Genomic DNA, 23,349 nt, shown 5'->3' with positions numbered 1-23,349 from the left:
AAGTATATTAAAACTCAAATGAAAAAAGAATTAGAAGAAAATATAAATAAATGTGTATTTATCTGTGCACAAAAAAGGGACCACATGCTACACCTGAGAAGCCCAGAGGAGGCCTGCATGGCAGCCTTACAAACCCAGAGATGAAAGGAACCACGAAGGATAATTTGAACATAAAAATTCATAACTAATAGCAAGTCATGTTGGACAGTCACATCCTAGCCCTGCAGCTTCCTTGACAAAGGTCAACCTTTACCTTAACTGAGCCCGTCTATTGTCTTTTTGCATCTAAAACAACACCCTTTGAAATGTCAGGTAATTTCCTTTTCCAGACCCCTCACTCACAACCACACCCGAGTAGTGTGACCACAGAACCCTTCACTGTTCCCCACATATGGTCTTAAGTGTTGCAAATGTTAATTAGTCACTATTCTGTACACCCAATGTAAAAAAAAAGTATGTCTCTCCATTTTGATTTTTATCCAATCCTAGAGATTTCCTCGCTTTACTTTCTCCCACCTCCTTAATCTACTGCCAACGGGTTTCACGCAACCCTCCCTACACCTCCTCCTCTGGCTCTAATGTATCGAGTAAGCTGCAAAACTGCCATTCTCCGGAGCATTTTCTCAATCCATTCAGATTTTGCTTCCTAGCAATTGTCATCAGTTTGGCTCAAATAAACTCATAAAAATCTCTACAGGTTTGGACAGTTCTTACATCGACATATCAAATCTTTGGTTGGAGATGACTCTAGTCACAATTATTAGACAGATCACAGGAGAATTTTTAAAAATCTATAACTTAACAGAAAATTAGAACATTTACTATGAAAAATAACTTGTGACCAAAATTAAATGCAAAATAAAATCTGGAAAATATCTGAAACCAAGATGACAAAGGGCTCATTATCTTTACTCTTTAAAAAAGACTAACAAATGTGTGAGACACAAGAAGAATGAACTCCAAATCTGGGACGAGGGTGGTTTGCTGTTGCCAGCTCCTGATCCAGTTCAGAGCAGTGTACCCTATGGACTAGGCAGACATCTCCACACCACACACGGGGCGTGAGGGGGAACATGCACACGAGCCCTGAAACAGAGTGCCACAAAAGACCCAACCTATAGAAGAATTCATAGCCAAGGAACTGGAGACTTAAAAAATGTGAAAAGAACATGCCCTGGCCAGTTTTGCTCAGCGGTTAGAGCATTGGCCTGCGATCCAGAGAGACCTGGGTTTGGTTCCCACTATGGGCACGTACCTCAGTTGTAGTTTGTCCCAGGCCCTGGTTGGGTCGTGTGGGTGGCAACCACTCAATGTGTCCCTTTCATGTCGATGTTTCTCTCTCTCTCTCTCTCTCTCTCTCTCTCTCTCTCTCTCTCCTTTCCACTCTATCTGAACAAAAAATGGGAAAATGTCCTCGGGTGAGGATAAAAAATATATATATATAAATGAACTATATTGAAATCCTACAAGAGAAAAATGAAGAAATAGTAGCATCCACAAAGTAAAGAACAGAAAAACGTGAATAAGAATCAGTTGGATGCAAAAAAATGAAACTAGACCATCAGCTTACACCATACACAAGAATAAACTCAAAATGGATAAAAGACTTAATTGTGACTCGTGAATCCATAAAAATCCTAGAAGAAAATGTAGGCAACAAAATTGCAGACATCATATGCAGCAGAATTTTCACTAATACATCACCTAAGGCAATAAAAACAAAGGAGAAAATGAACACATGGGACTACATCAAACTCAAAAGCTTCTGCACAGCAAAAGAAACCACCAATGGAAAGGCAACCCATTTTATGGGAGAGCATAATTGCTAGTGATACATCAGATAAGGGGTTAATTTCCAATATATAGAGAGTGCTCATACAGCTCAACAAAAAAAGACAAAGAACCCAATTAAAAAATGGGCAGAGGAACTAAATAGACACCTCTCCAAACAGGACATTTAAATGGCTAAGAGACATATGAAGAAATGCTCAACATCATTAATCATCAGAGAGATGTAAATTAAAACAACAATGAGGTATCACCTTACACCTGTCAGAATGGCCGCCATCAACAAATCATCAAACAACAAGTGTTGGCGAGGGTGTGGAGAAAAGGGGATTCTAGTACACTGCTGGTGGGAATGCAGACTGCTGCAGCCACTATGGAAACAATATGGTGTTACCTCAAAAAATTAAAAATTGAGTTGCCATTTGACCCAGTGATCCCACTTCTAGAAATATACCCTAAGAAACCTGAAACACCAATCACAAAGAATATATGTACGCCCATGTTCATAGCACCACTATTTACAATAGCTAAGATCTGGAAACAGCCCAAATGTCCATCAGTAGATGAATGGATAAAAAAACAGTGGTACAGATACACAATGGAGTACTATGCAGCTGTAAGAAAGAAAGAGCTCTTATCTTTTGAGATGACATGGAGGGACCTGGAAAGTGTCATCCTTAGCAAAACAAGTCAAGCAGAGAAAGACAAGTATCATATGATCTCACTTATTTGTGGAATATAATGAACATAACAGTCTGAAGAACAGGGAAGTCCCAGAGATGTGGAAGTAGGGTACAGACTGACAATCCCCAGAAGAGGGGGTGGGGAGGGAAGAGATAAACCACAGAACTTATATGCATGTATGCATGACCAATGGACATGAACATCAAAGCTAGGGACTGGGTGGGGAGGGAAGGGGAGGAGGGTGCCAATGGGGGAAAAAGGAGAAACATCTGTAACAATAATAAATAAATAAATAAATCAGTTGGAAATGAAACATACAGTCATTGATATTTTAAAAACAAAGATGCCCGAAATAATATAGAGACAGTTGAAAACAAAATCAAGGTGATTTGGAACCTACTGCTCTCCAAGAATGCACCATTAGCAAATTAAGAGATAGGAAATATGCAAATCTAGCAAATTATTTTTCTAGAAAAGTCACATATATACCTACACACGTAGTTTTATAAGCAATTTTAGGGGGAATCCCAGAGTCCTTGAAGCCCAAATTCTACCCTAGATTCTGAATACAAAATGTCTTAAGATCAGAAATCTGTCCCACTCTATTAATATATATAATAAAATACTGGTTCAAGGTTCTGAAAATAGACATTAAATTTGTGTTAGGATCAAGTCAAAGAAAAGCCAAACCAATTAAATCTGATCAAGAAATGAAATTCATGCCCTGGCCGGTTTGGCTCAGCAGTTAGATCATCGGCCTGTGGTCCAGAGAGACCCAGGTTCGGTTCCCGCTAAGGGCACATACCTCAGTTGCAGTTTGTCCCCAGCCCTGGTTGGGTCGTGCGGGTGGCAGCCACTCAATGTGTCCCTTTCACGTCGATGTTTCTCTCTCTCTTTGTTCCTCTCTCCCTCTCACTCTACCTGAACAAAAAAATGGAAAAATTGTCCTCGGGTGAGGATAAAAAAAAAAAAGTAATGACATTCACAAAGGAAGTGTCCCAAATCCTGGTAAATATTGTTTCAAAACTCAGGTAAGATTGAGAAAATCAGTAATTATCCATAGCGAATAAAACTCTAGTTTGTGTAAAACTTGGTTAATTTTAATATAATAATTATCATTTAGATGCAGATATTATTTTTAAATGTGACTAAAAAAATACTTCTTGCAATGGGTAAAAATATGTTTTAAAAATAATGTTAAGTAATTGGTACTGGGATACAAGATTGGTGGAGTTCGAAAGAAGCTAAATTGCTCTGAATTAGAAAAGGGTGAGATATAAAGAAGCCTAACGGGGAAAAATCCAGAGAAATCCTGTGGTGGGGGAATTTTAGAAACTACGCTGGAAATGAGCCATCAGAAAAAGTTCAGAGGCTCCGCAGGGAACTGGGTGAGCGGAGCAGCAGCGTCCAATGGCAAATGGGTGAGCGGAGCAGCAACGTCCAATGGCAATGCGGGCGGAGCAGCAGCGTCCAATGGCAATGCGGGCGGAGCAGGCCATAAACGGTACAGCGCAGTCCCACGGTATCGCCAATGAAATCCACACATTACTTTTTTTGTTTAATTTTTTTAAATGAGAGTGGGAACAGGAGAGGCAATGAAGGACATAGTTCCCCTTCAAGGTTGGCCCAAAGTAATTGCAGAGAAGACATGGAAAGCTAGCCAAAATCTACACTATACAGAAGGATTTAAATCTGCCTTTACAATGAATCTAAACAGAAAGGTTTGGTCCTCATCAAAACTCAGTGGAAGCCAGCTCTAAAAACATGAAAGAGATTCTGAAGCCAAAAAAAATATTCCTTAAAATAGATTTGAAATATTCTAGAACACAAAATTCAAATGACATACTGAGTATCTTCTGTTTAAGGTAGCTAAAATCTTTGGAAGGTAAAAATGATGACTTCTGAAGATATCTAGTGAGAATCTGGAGTAAAATGGTGTCTCTTGAACATTTTTTGGAGTGCTTTAATAAACTTCAGGATTAAGATCTCTCAGGGCATATATTTCGATAGGTTTTATTCAAGCAGAAGTGTAGAAAAATTATCTTGGGTGAAGACCTTGAAATATTTAGAATCATGTATTTACCTTCTTTGAGTATTTTCATGTTAGGTTGTCTTGAAGTTCACAATTTTATAAGAATAGTGCCTGGTTTAAAATAGTACATTTGAATCACAACAGATCAGGCTCCTTTGAAATACACGCATGTTGCAAACAATGAGGAAAGATCTGCCCTGGTTTTTTTTAATCCTCATTTGCTGCACACATTTTCCACTCGGAAACATAAGTGTGCACGAGTCGGTCTCATCACATGCCATCTCCCTGACAAGATGCTAGAGCATTTATTTATGAGCATTCATTTCCCCTCAAAACATGTCTCCTTTAGAGAAGAAATTAAAGGACGAATTTTCAGTCTTTGCAAGCCACCTACAAAGGCTTTCCCAGAGTGAAACTTTATGTGCTGGAACATTCTATCCTAATTAAAAGCAGAAAACCTGAAAATGACTAGTGTAGAATGGTGTAGTCATGTAGGACTTCGCTGGAAAAATAAAATGAAACCAAAATATACTTTGAATCAACATTTCAAGACTTCATTACATTTAAGGTACAAAAGTAGAAAAACTCTGTGTACTAAAACCTTTATTGATACATGTGAATACTAAATATGTTCTACAAAATTTTCAATATGTGTATTCCCAAAATATATACTTAGAAATATATGTCATCAAGAAACACATATACAATTAGTCCTAAATATTTCCCAAAATAAAATAAGGCTAAAGAGATAAGTAAAAATGCTAAAGAAACCAAAATCAAAATAATAATTTTCAAAAGGCACTCACCAATCACAATTGAAGACTCACAGTGATAATAACCATTACTTTGCTTTTTCTTTAGCATGGAGCAAAGATCGATGCGGTGTACCATTTCTTCTCCAAATCTGTGACTGATAAATTTTTCATAGAATTTGGGGTCTATTTTTTTCACTCCCTTGAAATGACAAAACAAAAATCACATGATTCAATCATTCCATCTAGGCATGTTTATATCACTTTCTTAGAATCTGACATTACATTTTGCTACATAGTACTGCTTACAGGAATTTGAAAATGGATACCACAAAATTGTTGTAAAACTGTTTTTAAAGCCTCTTTGTCTGGGATGAGTTGTATAAAAAAAAAAAAAAAAAAAACATTAAAGAGTGTTGTGTTTAAATTTGGCAACATTCAAACCTTAATGCACTTTAAGCTTCAGAAATAATAAAGTATATCAAGTTGAAATTTGAGAGATCAAGAAAGAGTAGTTATCTCCCACAACAATGAAGAAATGAATGAATCCTGAAAAGTGATATGGACCGTACCATTTTGTAGTATAAAATAGTTTTAATAAGATGGATGCAATTTTTAAACTCCTTGTATAAGAATCAGCTGAAAGACCATTCAAGGTTATTTCAGTCCCCACAGGGCATCAGTTTTAAGCAATTCCAAGTTCTTCTCTATCTGCCCCTCCTTGTTCTCTTTTATAGCAGGAAGATTTTAGTTAAAATGACAGTGGGATGCCCTTGACACCTCTGTGGTTCCCCCAAACAGGAAAGAGTACCCCCCTTCCCTTACTGTACAAACGGCCCTGCACCCAGCCTCCCGGATCCAAAACACAGACTGCAAGATGAAGGGACAATACCTTGCAGGGCAGGTTTGCTGGCTGACCACATGTGAACTTTTCCCTCTAATTCATAATGTTTTTAATATTACGTTGGCAATACCTGTCATGTGTTAAAAATTACAAAATACGAAGAAAATAGAAAGAAAAATCACTCACGACCCTATTTACATAAAATTCATCATTAACACTGGAGTATATATCCTTCAAGTCTTTTCTACACATATATAGTGTTTTCAGATTATATTTATACAAATCTTACTACAAAGCGTCATTGAAATACATATTTTCCCTTTTTAGTCACAAAAGTTTATTACCAAAAAATTTTAAGTAGATATAAAAACAAAATTTAAAATTCAGTCACCCCAAACTGCTCCTACTATAATTATACTATGTATTTTATTTTCCTCTGCAAAACAAAGTCCTTATTATTTTTTTATAGGAATGTGATTATGTCATGAGAACTATTTAATAACCAGCTATTTTGATCGTTCTCCACAGGGTCCCCATTTCTCTCAAAGAATCAAATTCCCAGAACAGCCTGCGAGGTGCTGTTCTGCCCGCTCCGAACTTCTCAGGCCTGGTCCCCTGCAGGCGCCCCTGCCCTCCCAGCCTCCCAGCCTCCCAGCCTCCTTGCTCTTCCCTGAACATGACAGGCGCAAGCCCACCTCAGAGCCTCTGTACTGCCCCTCCCCCTTCCTGCAATGTTCTCCCAGATATCCACAGGGCCTGGCTCCCAATTCCTTTAACTCCTTGCTTAAAAGAGCCTCACCTGCCCATCCATTTATTTTGTACTCCCACCCAAGACGTACACCTAGACCCTCCTATCCTTCTCTCTCTGTATACAGTTATGTCTATTTTCCACAGCACATACTATCCGTGTTACCATTACATAGCACACTATGTGACTTACTTTATTTTGCTTATTTTTCATTGTCTGTCACTACCGATCCCTCCCTCTAGAATGTAAGCTCCACGCAGAAACAGGCTCTGTCTGATTTTCAGTCACTGAAATACCCCCAGTGCCTGGAGCAGATGCAAAGGAGGGCCGTTGACTATATAAAATGCTATGCATTAGGGGTTCAATAAGAATGAAAGCACCTGGCTGGTGTGGCTCAGTGTTGACCTGAGCACCCGAGGTCACCAGCTCAAGTCCCAGTCAGGACACATGCCCAGATTGTGGGCCTGATCCCCAGTGGGGCATGCAGGAGGCAGCCAATCGTTCTCTCTCACGCATGTTTCTATCTCTCTCTCTCTCTCTACCCTTTCCCCTCTCTCTAAAATCAATAAAGAAAAAATAATTTAAAAATAAAATAAAAAGAATGAAAGCAAGTGGATTTCTTCTGATTTGGTGAATAGAATGCCACAGCAGAGCATTATGCTGAGTGACCCAAGAGCAGTCAGAACACACGAGTTCAACTCCAGGCTCTGCCACTTTTTAGCTATGTGGCTTCAGTTCAGTTTCTTCAACTATGAAATGAGGTTCAGAACAGTACCTACCTCAAAATGTTATATGGACTAAATAAGTTTATTAAAGTGCTTATACCGGTGAAATATAGTAAGTGCCACTGTGTGTGTGTGTGTGTGTGTGTGTGTGTTATTGACCTTTAGGGAATTAACATCAGTAGAGTTAAGATTTGAAAAATTTTAAATTCTGAATAAATGGAAACTGACCATTCTTCTTTCTCTTTTACGTGTGTGTGTGTGTGTGTTATAGCTGTGGGTTGATGGGAAGTGTGGGGTGTGTGTGAGGTGGGTGGGGGTGTCAGACCCTTAGACCAGACAGAAGACTAGTAACAACTTTGCAGAAAAAGAAGGACCTTCAGGTACCAGTGCCAGAAGCACCAGCTAGCCACTATCATCTCCGTTTCAGTTTTGTATCATTACTTTTTTAAGGTAAGAAATAAAGGAAACATAAAACAGACTAATCTGTTGAAAAAAATGAACTGAATTTTAGCAAAAAGTAGGTGCCAACTATTTGGCAAGTACTGTTCATAGATGACTCCCAACATGAACCTTAAAATGTTAATTTTTTACTAGAGAGTAAAAGGGAATTAATTCTTTAACTCAATTTAGGGAGAGAGCTGTGGTTCAAAGAGGGATGAGTCCCAGGAGGCCGGAAAATATTATTGCTTATCAGAAACCCACTTCAATAATAAAGAATTCAGAAACAAATAACCTCCTTTATCTAATACAGAATATTAACATGCTCTTTGTTCTCCAGGGAGGTTTTTGTTTGGCAATATTGTTCTTTCTTTCTTTCGTTCTTTTTTCAGGCTCTTTGTCCCATGTCAATATATTTATCTTTCAGTAAAATCTATCTGAATTAGTCTCTCCATTCAGCTGTAGCAGGTGCTATTTCCCTTTCATAATAGAAGAAAGGATTAGCATTCTAAGAAAATAAATAAATACACCAAAACTGAGTAGCATTTAGAATCAGGGTATGTGTCCTATTTTCTGAACAGATCATTGGGTTGCCAAAATAGTCCCAAAGACATCACCTGCAAGGTTATATTCTAAAGCTCAAAACGCGGGGTAATGGCATTATTTTCAGGTTTTGAACCTCGAAATTATTCTCTGCTTCTTCAGATACCAGACCCTTTATATTGTCATTTAACGATTGATTGAGGTACATGTTAAGAGAGCTCAAAGAAAATCACAAAAATGGTTAAAGGCAGGAAAATTTGACCAATGCAAAAGGTAAGAGAGTTGGGGTTATTTCAAGTGCAGAGAAACAATATGTAGGGTAGCGTCAATGACACCAGGCCAAGAGTGCTTCAACCCTAGGATTCTGCATATGCTTGATTGAGTATCTAGTACTCTGTTTGAAAATTATTTTGCCTTGGACCTAACATGGACAAGGTATATTTTTCACATTTATAATTGCATCCAATATAACCGACATGTCAATTATATAACATAACACTGAAAGAGAAAACAAGAAGTTAAATAAAGGAGATCAGCCTTAGAAACAATAAATTAGTGGCAAGAACATCAAACAGAAAAGCTTTTCAATACTGTCTCAATTAATCATTAGAAATAACTGAGGTTTTACTTCCCTTTAGCCTAGTTTCAGTCATAGTTTAGGAAAAATTATCAGTGATTTTCAAAGCATCTGATCACTTTTGATACAATGTATCATGAAACCCCAAGGAACTTCACCCTTGATTGTAAATTGGCACTCAAATAACCAATACAGGAAAAGTGCTATTGAGAGTAAGATGAGTATTTTTAGAATCATCTAATGGCTGCATCTGACAAGTAATGGAAAATATTTACTCAGGAAGCACTCATCATAGCATTTACATTTAGCTAAATGATGTGTATAATTTAATATGTACAAAAAGAGGGCTCGGACTTTTATCACTCTTCAGCCATCTCTATTTTCAGTATAGGAAGTAAAGCACCATGAAATATGAAAATTCACATTAGTTAACAATCTGAATGTGAAAAGCCTTCATGGTTGTGAAAGATAAACTTCTCATTATTCATCTTTAATTTCTATGAAAAAGTTATTGGGATCAAAGGAGCAATGAAATGTCAGTTTTATTAAGAAGATCAAGGCTTTTCATACAACAGAAAACTATTTCTTATAGTGACTTATAGTAATCACAGCTTCCATGATGAAAATACAAACAGGGTGCATATCAGACAAAGAAATGGTGTGTCTCACTGATGGTCAGCCTGACATTCTCACAGATCTACTGTGTTTTCCAATAGTTTATTCTTGTCATGCAGTGGCCATAAAAGAAATGTATACATTTCCTGTGATAATGACCTGAAACCAAAATTCGGAAGATAAATTAAGGACCAAACCAAACTGGCTTGTCATTTTGGGCATCAGGTGGTTAAAGAGGAACAGTAATTTTTTACACTTGCTTTCATGAGTAGAAAAAGGTTACATATCTCTAGTGGTATGATATTGGTTAAAAAACTAAAATCATTTTAAATGACCACTGTTCCTAATGAAAGTTACATATTAGTGATTCAAAGTTATGAAAGGATGATATATTGACATGGGGCTTCTCTGAAGCAAATCTTACTTTCCAATCCCCTCCTGGCTCTGGGGAACAAAGTACTAGGTTAGCCTGGCCGGTATGGCTCAGTTGTTGAGCGTCGACCCATGTACCAAGAGGTTGCTGGTTCGATTCCCAGTCAGAGAACATGCCCAGGTTGTGAACATGATCTCCCCCGAGGGGGGGGCATGCAGGAGGCGGCCAATCGATGTTCTCTCTCATCGATGGTTTCTCTCCCTCTCCTTTCCTCTCTCTTTGTAATATCAATGAAGAAAAAAAAAGTGCTTGGTCCCTGCTGTACTATAACAGGATATTCAGGAACAGTCATGTTGAAGAGATGCATAAAGCTAGATAGGTGCAAAGGGCTCGGAGCCCCCATTTTCTCCCCAGACACTGCGCTCCCAATGCACCATGTGTTCAACCAAGCAGCTTCCACTTTACAGTTCCTAATGGCCCCTTCATCTCCTGGCATAGCTACATTTTCACTATGCACCGTTTCGTTTCTATCTTCCTCCGGATACTGACCCCGACTACATCCCTGTCTGTCGCAGTCTTCCCTCGGCCTCTCTCAGTCGGGACAACGGAGGTCCTTCCCTCTCAGGCTCAGTTCCACCCACACCTGTTCTTGACAGAGATGAAAGGAGGAGTCTTCACCACCCGCACCAGCCAATGGGCTCCAGAGCAGCGTGGTGAGTTTGACCCAGTGTCCGGCACCCGCGGTGAGAACTGCCTCACTGCCTTCCCATCTCCTCTTCTCTCCATCTAGGCTTACGGGGCTGGTTCCGCCTGGTCCCCTGTCCAGCACGCCCATTTCCATCTGGCTGAGGCCCTGACACTATACCCAGTACCTGTCAGTAAATCTAGAGATAAAAAACGTGAAGGAGTGAGGAAAATTGATGACACAATGGTACTTTGCTTGTGTTTTAAACCTATTTTGGAAAAAAATGAGGCTTTCTATCATCGATATAACAACAACAATAGAAAATCCATAGTATTTACTATATACAGACACTGCTCTGAGAACCTTTATTAACTAATAATCACAATAATCCTATGAGATTGGTACCATTATGTTCCCCCACTAAAGAAACTGAATCACAGAGAAATTAGGTCACTTAACAAAGGACACACAACCAGTAAGAGATAGAGTTTGGATCGGATTCAGGATAAGTGGAGAACACAGATAAATTGAAAAGATTAGAAAGACAGTATTCAAGCTCTTCTCTATTTACTTTAAATATTAAAATTCTGAGAAAATTAATCACATTTAAGATATAATCATGCATATTATCATATTTCTAAAACCAATCTGAAAATTACTTTGGGAATCTCTAGTATTCTAAAATACCTGCCATTAACATTAATAAATCAAGTGATAATTACGTGTCCATGATACATGAATTTCATAGAGGGAAATTCATAGACATTACTTATACATAGAAAAAAATTACCCAAATAATCCATTCTATAAGAAGATCTCTTCTTATTCTTCTAATACACAAATAATCGAGTGAAATACTGGCAGAGACTGTCTACACTTCCTAAACTAGCTGTTTATTTGAGTAAACAGTGTTTCTCAATTCTTCATTGTACTTTATGCTGCAGCATCTATACAGAACACCATGGACTTTTTTAGGTAAGCCATCCCCTAGTCCCTCTATATATAAACTTGCTTTCTGCCCTACAGCCTTGTTAAATCTTGAGGCTTTGGGGAAAGAAAAAGTGAAAACTCTTTATACTAGCATCATATCTAACATTTACAATATTACATCTTTCAGCAAATAATAGGTAGAAACATAAATACTGGAGCTACATGTTTTCAATCTACCACTGACACCGCTTCTACCTAAACCAATGCGCCGAGAAGAGTCGAATGCTCCTTGGTGGCTTCCAGTGGCAAGGAAAGCAGTCACAGGGGGCAGGTGATATTCACCTTCTAACAGCCCAGGCCATGGCACAAAAGCCACCAACAGAACAGACTGTATTACTTCCTGGGCCTGGAGTTTCTTCCCATGAGATGCTGGCATCAAACAGAACTGAGAAAGAACATGGCTTCAGTTCAAAAACATGTAGCTCATTGATACTGACTAATGACACGTGAACCAGAGAGATGGTGCCCAAGAAGTGCTCAAGGTTGCAGGCTCACTGGAACATACACCTTTATTTCCAGCACAGTCTGTTCCCACAGACGCTCACTCTCTGTCCATTTAGCAAAACTCTCTTCAATCCCCCCTCAAGCTTTCTCAGGTGCAGCATGACAGATCATATGCTATTTGGCCATGTAAGTTATTATGTTTGCAAGTGGCTTTTCTCACTACAATGAGACAAAAGAGGAGTCTCAGAACAAGGCGTCCAAGAGGGATTTCATACAGCTCAGTCTCAGCTGCGCTCTCAGCTCCCCTTGATCCAGCTCCAGCTGTGTTCCTGGCTCACCAGTCTTGTGGTCACTCAAATGCAAACAAGCTACAGCCTACTCCTCCCAGTCAGATCTGTTTTCCTAATATTTTGCTCTTTGGAACAAATAATGACATATTCTCCTGAACTCACCAACTTAACCATTTATTTTTATAAACTAAAGAATTTATTATCTACAAACACAAAATATTCCCCACCTCAAAATTTCTCACCAAATATAATCTGTACTCTTACAACTTAGTCTACGATGTTTTTCTCCTTCGAGAAATAAATAACTACTTCCCAACATTAAGTAATGCCAGCAAGCCATGGGAGTAAAAATCTCTTGGGACCTCAACAACGAAATAGGACAATGAGGCTGTTCTGCAGACTGTTCAGAAATAAGTTCATAGAAAAACCTTAAAAAACAATTTTACTTGTTCTATGACACTAACCTGTATACGGAAACATCCTTATATTGCAGTTAAATGTGTTCTACTTTTATAGCTAAAGGTAAAAAATATGGAACCATTTACCTAAATTGGTCAGGTTATCTACAGACAGAACTTCGGACCTAACTGCAGTTTCAGATAAAATCCAAAAAAGAGTTAAACACCTATACAGTGTAGAAGGGACTGTACCTTGGCAAAATATTTTAAATTCATTCATAGACATCATTAATTGTAGCCTTGTAGTGGTAAGCAAGAAAGACCTAGAGAGTTTCAGTAGCTCATCTCCTCTTATGTCTCTAGCACTTGCTTCATTTCCCACTTGCTTGTGAACAAATTCCTTGACCCTCTTCCCATCAACTTTCTTCCTTCCTCTCTGTCCCACCCCATCTCAATAGAACACCTTATCTCACCTAACTCATCCTCTTGCAACTGCCAGGCATATTCCCTGCACACCACTTAGAACGGAAGCCCCCACCTAACAAAGGAAGAAGGTGTCCCAACAAGGAAATGTTGCAAGAACTGAGTGAGGAGTAGTAAAAACAATAACAATGCTAAGATTTACGTTAAGTGTGCTATAGGTTAGAAAATGGAACAAGGAAGAAAGGTACTCAATGATACAAGCCTTTTCACTTTATTTACTTAGAAACAGTCCCTGGATAACATATTAGATACAAGAGGGTTTTGTAGGGAAAAAAAAAAAATAGTTGGATATGGAACAGTAATTAAACATATGATCCAAGAATCAGGTGTACCTCTTAAATCAGTTTCAAAATAAATGTTTTGTTCCAAGTAGAGAAAAAAAAATGTATCCACAGATTTTCTTTTTTATTTTATATGATACACATGGCTATGTAAAAGAATTTTGTGTACAATATGACAATTAGAATCATTCTTTTGTCCACATTTCAAACTTATAAATTTTATTGTGAAATCTCCCCTGGCATATCCTTAAAATACAGAATTGTAAAGATTACATACTTTTTTCTAGTGGATTTGGAGTCAGTATAACATATGAAGATTAGATTACATATTGCTTCAAAAAAAGTACAGTAAAAAAAATGATATCAGACCAGTCAGTAACTTTCATACAGCCTTCTCTTTTAGAGATTTTAAAAACCAAGGATCTTTGCAAAATTTCAAGAAGCACGTCTAGGCTAATAAAATAAGTAGTGGGTTTGGTAGGTTAAAAGTAATAATAATAATAACAGAAAAGTTTACAAGAAACAAGGAATCTGTACCTTAGGGTGATAGTGTGCAAAAATATGATATACACTGGCATTTTCCTCTTTTGCTGTAAGTAGTATGTGCTATCACAGTGGACAGGGCCACGGGAAGCGAGACCAGCCAGACCTGACACCATCATCCCCTCATATCCACCCCCTCCCCATTTGGACAATTTAGGCACGTGCCAATGGGAGTATATGTGATGGAAAGTTATAACCTGTTAAAGGGTATATTTCACATGATTTCCCCAGCCATTCAGCTTATTCCCAGGTGACTACTGCCCTCACTTAAGTCCACTGAATTTCAAAGTTCTAGCAGTATTTAGTCTGGAAGTTCAAGGGCATTATCTATCATTCTCTGATAATTGGGGAAATTCAGGGAGGGTGAGGAACAAGACAGAATCCAAGTGGGTCACGTGAGGAAAAACAGGATGGGGATGAACAGGGAGGGGATGTTGTGAAAGGTGCAGGGAATCATGCAGAACATCCTCCCAGGTAAGGGCTAAGACCCAGGGTAGTGCTGGAGACATGAAAGTATTATGAAAGAAATGATCTGATCTAAATAAAGTTTTGTAACAAATTATTATCATAAAATTCAGTTGTGTTGAAAGCCATAGCCAAAGAAGAAAGAGAAGTACTTTCAGGCTCTGGCCATTAGCTCGAGGGTAACGTAAAGATCCAGTTGTCCTTAGAAAGTCTTAAAGATGGCTCTTCCAATGGCGTCACAAACTTTGCCAACAATTAAAAGTGTTGCCATAAGGTAGGTGTTAGAGAAAGAACACTTACTGTAGAAACTAGATGGAGTTCCCACAGTCAAGTCTGGCTGGCCCCTTAGGTAAGATGAGCGAGTTCTGTTAGGTCTTCAACTACAAAAAATGTGAGGTTTGGCCCTGGCAGAGGTCAATAACATTTTTCCTTGAATTTACAGGAGTAACCAATTGAAAGAGAACTGAGCAATTTAGTAATTCAAGGAATTAGTATTACTCTGATTTTAAGGTATCTCTCCTTGAGAGAATAAAATTCTAATGAACGATCAAAATTAATCAGCTCATACTGAGAAATGGAAGTATAATTCCAATTTAAACTAGTTCTAGTTTTGGATTGCAACCTTAGTTTCCCCTCAGATCCCCTTCAAATCTTAGTTTCCCCTTGAGTGGGGCTCTCAAGAAAACTATAGTTTTACCTTCTTTTATTATGCAGTTAATTATAACAAGAGGTGGTTAGCCCGTGAGTGTGGTGGTCACTCTTTCCAGTGGTAGAGAAAACCTTATTACCATCCAAATAACTTTAGCTGGTTTACTTTTATATGACTATTTAGGTGGGTTGGAAATTAACCAATATCACTTATGAAACAAGCTAATTCTGCATCAACACTATTTTGAAATAAAGTTTAAGTTTTCTTAATCATATGTTCTATTTTGCTTTCAGCACTGTGGTCAAATCCACCGTGGGGCTTGCCAGTTTCCTACAAGATCATTATGCTCCATTCTGTCCTTGACTAGGAAAATAAAATTAATGGGGTTTCAAAATATCTAAAACTGACTCACTGAGAAAAAATATTTCCCATCACTAATAGTAATAGTTGAGATACACAGAACACTTATATTTTAACATAGTTAAGGCAAACCCATGCAACTCCAATTACTTTGAATATTTTGTTATTTTATCTTTTAATAACAGTTCTGAAACTCTGTTTCTTAAATTATACTTAAATCAAAATTTTTGTCTGTGGATACGAATGCTTGAAAATAAGAAAAATGTCCACTGATATAAAAAAAAAAATTTACACCTGAATTGTAAAGATCAACTTTGCCTAAACCATGTTCTTCCAGACACTAGTGCTACAAGACGGTCAATGAAACAAAAAGACTTGCAGGCCTAGTACATTTGGGAAACAATGCTAGTTAAACAATAATATCACTGTTCAGAATAGTCACTGCCCACCCCAACCTTGTGGTGTCCCTTTCTGCAAGTGGTTTTAATCATCCTGCTCTGTCAAACTCAGAAGGGATAATGTGATGTGCTTTCACCAATAATATGTGAGCAGGAATGACATGTGTCACTGCCTAGCAGAAGCTTTAATACTCAGCTGGTGATTCACCACCTCTTTTCCTTCTGCCAAAAGGCCAGCGAGATGCTAGATGAGCCCTGGCCGGTTTGGCTCAGCGGTTGGAGCCTCGGCCTGAGGACCAAAGAGTCCCGGGTTCGGTTCCCACTAAGGGCACATACCAAAAAAAAAAAAAAATAGATGCTAGATGAAGTTGCTCAGTCAAGGTCCAGAGTAAAGACAATGGGGAGCAGAGATACAGGTGACCCATTTCCATGAGCGAAAAATCAAATAACCTTGTTGCTGTAAGCTCTTGAGATTCACAATAAACATTAGCATTTCAGCAATCCTAAGATTTCCTGAAAGAATCAGATTAACTTTATTTAACCCATCATTGCTAACGTTCATTTGATCACAGAATCCTTGCCTCACATAAAACCCTGAGAGATGTTCTGAGAGAAAAATTTCAGGAAATGCCTATGAAAACACTTGCTTCAAATCTCTAGTCCACTTTGTCCAGCTTTAATACTAAGTTGGCTGTGCCTTTTCTTCTAGGGTTAAAAATGTCAAGATCTCTAATAGAATCAGGGTTAACCGGGAGTCACTTGTTATTCTGACATTAGTCAATTCCTAGAATACCCCCTTAAAATAAGTCAGCTTTTTCTGTTTACTCATTTCTCATGTTTCAATGTTTAAAGATGTATAGTACTGAAAGGTTTCAAATGAAAAGTCAGTTTGTCTTTGTAGATATCATTTCTGATTGTTAAATAATAATAAACTTACTTATTTAGTTTTTTAATATATGGAAATAGATAACACAACAGCATGAAGTTGGATGCCTTAGAAACGTAAGTGAAGTCACTTGCTAGAAATAGAATACTCTGACACAATAGATGACAGTTGACTAACAGCACCTAGAATATCTCAGAAGAAATTATAATTCCATCTCCCAGCAGATTTCATTAAATTTTTAGTTTAAACAAAAAAAAACCACATTAAAACAAAAAGAGACGTGTTATAATTTATTTATTAATTTTTAAATAAGAAAAATCCAAGGAGAATTCTATACTATATATAGCTTTAGATATAAGGGCACCTAGTAATACGAAGAGATACTCAAACCAACTAAAAATTGTAAGTAAGTCATTTGGTATTGAGAGATTCAGGAGTAGGTTACTAAAACAGTCTGCTTTATCTTGTACCAAGGATACTTTTAAGACAAACTTTGGTCTGGAAATAAAGGCTCACCTGTGCCAAGGGCATCGAAGGTGCCTTGTTTCAGGGACGGGCTAAGGAAGCGGCAGGGCAGCGTCTCCCAGCCTCCTCTGCTCAAGGCTTCCTCTTCTGCTACTGGGATGGACTGAGCATTCTCAACCATATGGGCCCCTGTGCAAGGCTCTGCCTCTCCGCCAGCAGCCCTGAGCTCCTTCACTGCACCTGGAGGCACCCCCACCACCGCCACTTCTGAAGGTGGTGCTTCCTGACATCCGTCTCCTCCGAGCCCCTTCACACCTGCTGTGCCTTCTTACAGCGGAGCCCTCACCCTCTGCGAGTGAAACTTTGCTCTCACCCTCTGCAAGTGAGACTTTGCTGATGATTTCTGAGATCTGTCACCAACAGAGTCTTCCCCATCCTAAAACAAATGTGGATGTCAGTCTTGCTGGTTCCAGTTGCTTCTGGACACACATAATTTGCTGCTTACAGATTTGTCTCTCGTAGTTTCAACGAAGAGGAAGTTTGTGATGATTTCCCTGTTGTCTTTGTTGCTCTGTAGGATTTCCAGAACAGGTGGGAAGATTCAGACATAAATGGCCACCCTCTTCCTATCAGTACTCAAAGACCTTTCTCCTTTCTGTCCTCCTTCCATGCACACAACAAAGCCAGCTGTGGTCTAACAAAAATTCTCTAAGTGAAGCCAAATTAGCCTCTTTGGTCAAAATGCTTACCTTACAGACATTTCAGAATAACAACGGAGTCAACAGTCATTGAGACCAAGCTCACTCTGAGTAAACAGAGATTAAGCCAGTTTGTGAGATCCGTCCAGGGCTAAACAATGGAGCCAAAACAAAAAGACTCATGCTCCCTCAAACCTATTACAGACTCCGTCAAGAAGAAACAGTCTAGTACTCCTGAGTTTTGAAAGGGTTTAAAAAGGCCTATTATCATGGAGACCCAAGACAATTAACAAATACCAGAACAGTTAACAAATTCCTGAGAAAATGTTCTAGCTGATAGATATATCAGAGTAAATAATGGTAGTAGGAGAGAAAAGAGACAATAGAAGTTCTGGCTGGGAAAGGATGTAAAAGGTTGGGACTCAACCAACCTAGTGTGGACTTTCATTACAATCTTGGTCCTGTAATGTATATTCAGTCACCAAACAATTCAGGGACTGGGTTTTACACTTAATTGTACCTTCAGAACAGAATTTTCATCCAGAAACTCTCCTTTTCCACTCCCCATTGCTAGTCCTACTGAAGATGCCCTATAACCTCTTCTTTCTCTCCACCTCACTGTCACGTGGTCCAATATCCACCCCTCCGCCCTTGCTGTGTGCGTAGCAAATTCTGCACTCAAAACAAACCACTCTAAGTGACAGTAGTCACTACCAGCAGTCATTTCAAAAAAGATCATTTCTTTCATTCTGAAGTCCTCTACTTGTCTGACTCTACAAGGCAGTTCCGATTCATAAACTATAACTTTGATCGTTTAAGTGCGAGGTTAATAATTTGAAAGAGTCATAAATTAGAAAAGACATCTAAGAAGCCCAGAAAATAATTTATGCTTAAAAGCAAAGAAAAAGAACTACCCTTGAAAAGATCACATTTCTTTCTTGAGGAATCTAGATCTACATTAAGACATTTGTTTCATTTGAAACTGGTCTTCTTCTGCCACCAAGTGTTAGCAACCAGTTTCTGCAATGTTTAAATCACAGAAATACAAGGTCATTCAATGAGAAAAATAAGTCCAAAAGTATGTACTATAAAAAGCATGGGGATGAACAAGTAGCAGACTAACCATGTGAAAAACAATATATTCTAAGGATACTATACAAAAACTTTGGAAAAATATATTCTAAGGACACTAGACAAATAACTGGTATACAAATAAGTAAAATTTAGTAAGATTTTTCTCAGGCTACATTCATTTAATGAAAAAACTATAACTTTGAAAGTACAGTGATCATCAAAACAGCTTTAAAACACACAACCACTTTCAATACTCTCTTCTGTGATACACCCCACTAGAATTTTATGAAACTAAGAATATGCAAAAACCATCATATTGACTAAATGCCTCCTGGTGTTCAAAAAATACCATATAATTGACAAGGAAATTCTTAAGTTTCCCAGAATCTGAATTAGAAGTCTGTGCTCTAGCTTAGAACCCAGAATACCATGTGTAACAGTGGAAGTTCCCTATCAGGAAATCTAAAATAGAGTTTCTGTATTTTCAAAATTCTGAACATAATCTATAGAACTGTTGGTGGTCTTTTGATTTCTTCTACTGAATGGTGTTATTAACTGAAAACAGGTTCCTACAAGTGGATGGTACCCCAGATGCCCAGGGACCTCCACAGCGAACAATGAACACCACTGGGAATTCTCACACTACTCTGTATGAGCATCCCAGTGCTGGTGAACACTCATCCGCTGCACCAGACATCTGTCCACATCTTCTATGTCAATGAGACAGTTCACCTTCAGAAACAAACTAGCTATGGCTCCAACTTTGAATCCTTTTTTGTTATGTCAGTATGGATACTAGCTTTTTAGGTAATCAAAAAAATGATACATTATATGGTGAAAAAAATCAATTGAAGTACTACTACAGAATAATTGATTTTGCCTCCTGTGGATAATAATGAATGGATCATCTATCTTACAATCTCAAAGTCTGCCTCTAACGATCCCGAGCATTCCTCTACCCAGAACACCCCTTTTTACCATGTCTGCCCTGACAGCAGTACCGCTAGTATCTTAGGAGTGCACCAGTATCTACTTGCCACACAAAATAATTTCCAGATGACCTTCTAGCAGGTCGAGCCAAAATAAAGGAGCACACCACTGGCACCAACCTTCAAAACAGAATATGTTAGTGGCAGACATCATTAGCTCTTTTCTTGACACTCTCCCTATGCATCACCCATCCATACCACAAACTGAAGAACACTTCTCAAAGACGATGGAAGACCTTCCCGTTTTCTGCATCCAGTGGCTCCCCAGATGTCATGGGACATCTAACTGGCCCGTCATCACTTTCTTCTATGCTCAGCCCACCAAGGCTCCACTCTTCCTCAGAACCCTACCCAGCAAACCCCCAACCAACCAAGGCAGGACTTACTATATGTATTCCAGGTGATACTAAGGTCAGCTCTATTCACTGATCTACCAGAAAATTCATGAGCTAAAAGAGTAATTGTGGGAACCCACTTTTTACCTCTGAAATACATGGAAACACATTAAGGCACTTATGTTTAAAGTGAGCATATATTCACCTAATATTTTTATAACTAAAATAACTTTTAATGTAAAAAGAGTACTTGAAAGGACACAAACTCCCTAACATTAGAGTGAAAAGAAACCTATTATTTCACACTCTTCTTTCTTTCTCTCACTCCTTCTTTTGTTTCATTATAAATCTAAACAACTGAATACTAGCAATACACTCCATTAATTACTTTATCAGTGGTTACTCCCTTGCAAATGAGTAGACCAGAATAAAAACTCAGAAGAGAATTAGCGCTGAGAGAGGAGGAAAGACAGTGGGAAATGTAAAGAAGTTAAAAAAAAAGACCAGACAGCCACATATTTTCAAATAATCTCCATTCCAAATGACAAAGCATAATAAAATCCACTTTTATGTATGCCACCTTTTCATATTGCTTTTAACTTTTACAGTAGAACCAACGATTTGCTACATAAAGAACATGATGGACATGTATTTAAGCCTGCAGGTCTTGGAGCATACAGAAGGTCCTCAAATAACATCATTTCGTTATAATGTTGATGAGCTACCCCAGGAACTTAACTCTTGTTTGTAAGAGTTAATTACACCTCATTTCACCCAAGTTCCAGTAACCTACTGACAACGTTAAGTGGGAACTTACTTATTACTCCGCAGATTGTCTGGGTCAGAATCACCCAGGGCACTTATTAAACATCAAAAGTCAAGAACTAGGTCGATCTAAATCCAGATCTGAAGCCAGAGGGTGGAAATCTGTAGCTTCACCAAGCACCCCAGGTGACTCATGAATCCCAAAGTTTAAGATACACTTTCTTAAGCATTCAGAAACACTGAATGTCATAGTAGTCAACAGAAACAAAATCATTCCATAACTTAAAGAAACAATTCTTATTTGGCTTTCTGAAAAAGAATAAGGTCATAATTTATTTTCTAAAGATTAAACAGTCTAACCTAAACAAAATCCAGTCTGATTTAGAGTTTGTATACCACACAAGTTATGATCTATTTTGATCATAACTCAGCCCCACACACAGTGTCTGGTACCCAGTAGGCACTCGATAAAGATCTGTTAAATGAGTATGATTTGGATAAAGATCTGTTAAATGAGTATGATTTGGATAAAGATCTGTTAAATGAGTATGATTTGGACCAGGTTGCTCCTCACATATCGATTCATTTGGATATACTGGGGGTGGGCAGTGGTAGTGAAGAAAATGAGACTGAGAATAAGATAAGATGGATCCTACACAGAGCTCAGCAACGGAGAAAAATGTGATCTCATTCCTGTCACTAAACCTTTCTAAGTCTCACATCCTCTTCTGTAAAGTAAGGGAGCAGATTCTGTGAAATTAACTGCCACGGAGTCATTTCAATTCAGTCTGAAATATTAAAATTGAGATTCTAGAGTAGTCTAAATATTCCTTTGATAAATGTCCTTGGGCACTATCATTTCAAACTTAATATTGTAAAGACAAAAAACATTTTGAAATTTGGAGTATTACCTTCACCATTGATTTTGTATTCTGTGATTAAGTTTGAAACCACTGGGAAGAGGACAATCCATTTGAAAGCAAAATAAGAAAGATAACAAGTAAAAAAGTAAACTGTCAGTGTATTAAGTTGTATCAGTTTTTATCATTCTAAATTTCAAAATCTATTATTTACACAAATTATTTTTACCAAAACATCCTAGAATGGCATCTAACAGAGTTATTGTTGAATGTGGGCATAGTTAGCAAAAAACAAAAACAAAAAAACACAACAAAAAAAACCTGCAGGATCTCTTTTTGAAAAGATTTTCATAATACTTTATAGAAAACTCATAACTACAGGATGGTCAATCACTTAAACACATGCTTTAAAGGACCAAAAAGACTTTCTGAGCACAGAGACAATAAATATAAAATGTGCCAAATTTAGGAAAAAGATCTACTTACTAATAAACATGACCTTCATTTACAGGGCTGCGAATCAGTCTTAACTGCAGCCAAGGGTCATGGAGAGCAGGAGCAAACACTAATCTGCATGGCCACCTCCACAACTCTGCTTTATCAGAGCAGGTCAGCAGATAGGTCTTAACTGGCATGAGAAAATCCCTAGGCTGAAATGGGAAAAACAATGAAGATTCCAGGAGAAACGCTTATAAATCCAGAGGAAAGTCAAAAGTTACCCCAACCTCTGAAGGGGAAGGAGTGGCCTGGGAAGGCAGAGAGTCACCCTGAGATGGGGAAGTCAAGACACATGTCCTTGGCTTGTGTCACTGCTGACCGTCCGCAGGGAGAAGTACTGTGAAGTACAGTTTCCCACAGTACCCTGTTGCCCGGTCCCAGGACACTTGCTCCAAGCCCTCACTGGACAGCCACTGGAAGAGCAAGCTGGGCTTTTGGAAACCCTGAAAGAGCTCTGTAAAGAGGCTTGGAGAGCTTATCCCACCTTGAAAATGCAGTGAGCAGAACCAGTGTATGCAGGTCAGTGGGGTAAGCTTTGACAGCAGCAGGCTGCAAACAACCATTACAAAGAAAGCCGAAAATAAAACCCTGGCACTACCTCAAGGCTCTTTGAGGGATGAAGCAGATGTGGCAACAGACGAAGCAACAGTGAGGGCTGGTCAGAGCATGTGGCT

At 38.4% G+C, this 23,349-nt stretch overlaps 1 protein-coding gene across 12 annotated transcripts in view; it reads right to left on the bottom strand.

Moving 5' to 3' along the window:
• AKAP7 (A-kinase anchoring protein 7) overlaps window positions 1–23,349 on the bottom strand; it is a 117,218-nt gene that overhangs the window by 43,253 nt on the left and 50,616 nt on the right. For 11 of the 12 annotated variants that reach the window (XM_036249290.1, XM_036249292.1, XM_036249295.1 and 8 more), the window contains one exon: window positions 5,311–5,458. In XM_036249290.1, the coding sequence (XP_036105183.1) occupies window positions 5,311–5,458 (148 nt within the window). Of the gene's footprint in view, window positions 1–5,310; window positions 5,459–22,663; window positions 22,828–23,349 lie in introns of those variants that run through there. The other variant, XM_036249297.1, reaches the window with a different exon arrangement.

The sequence above is a fragment of the Molossus molossus genome, unplaced genomic scaffold (genome assembly GCF_014108415.1).
Source record: "Molossus molossus isolate mMolMol1 unplaced genomic scaffold, mMolMol1.p scaffold_m16_p_8, whole genome shotgun sequence".
Taxonomy (NCBI): domain Eukaryota; kingdom Metazoa; phylum Chordata; class Mammalia; order Chiroptera; family Molossidae; genus Molossus; species Molossus molossus.
The sequence above is the reverse complement of the archived record's forward strand: the minus strand, read 5'-3'. Positions and strand labels throughout refer to the sequence as shown.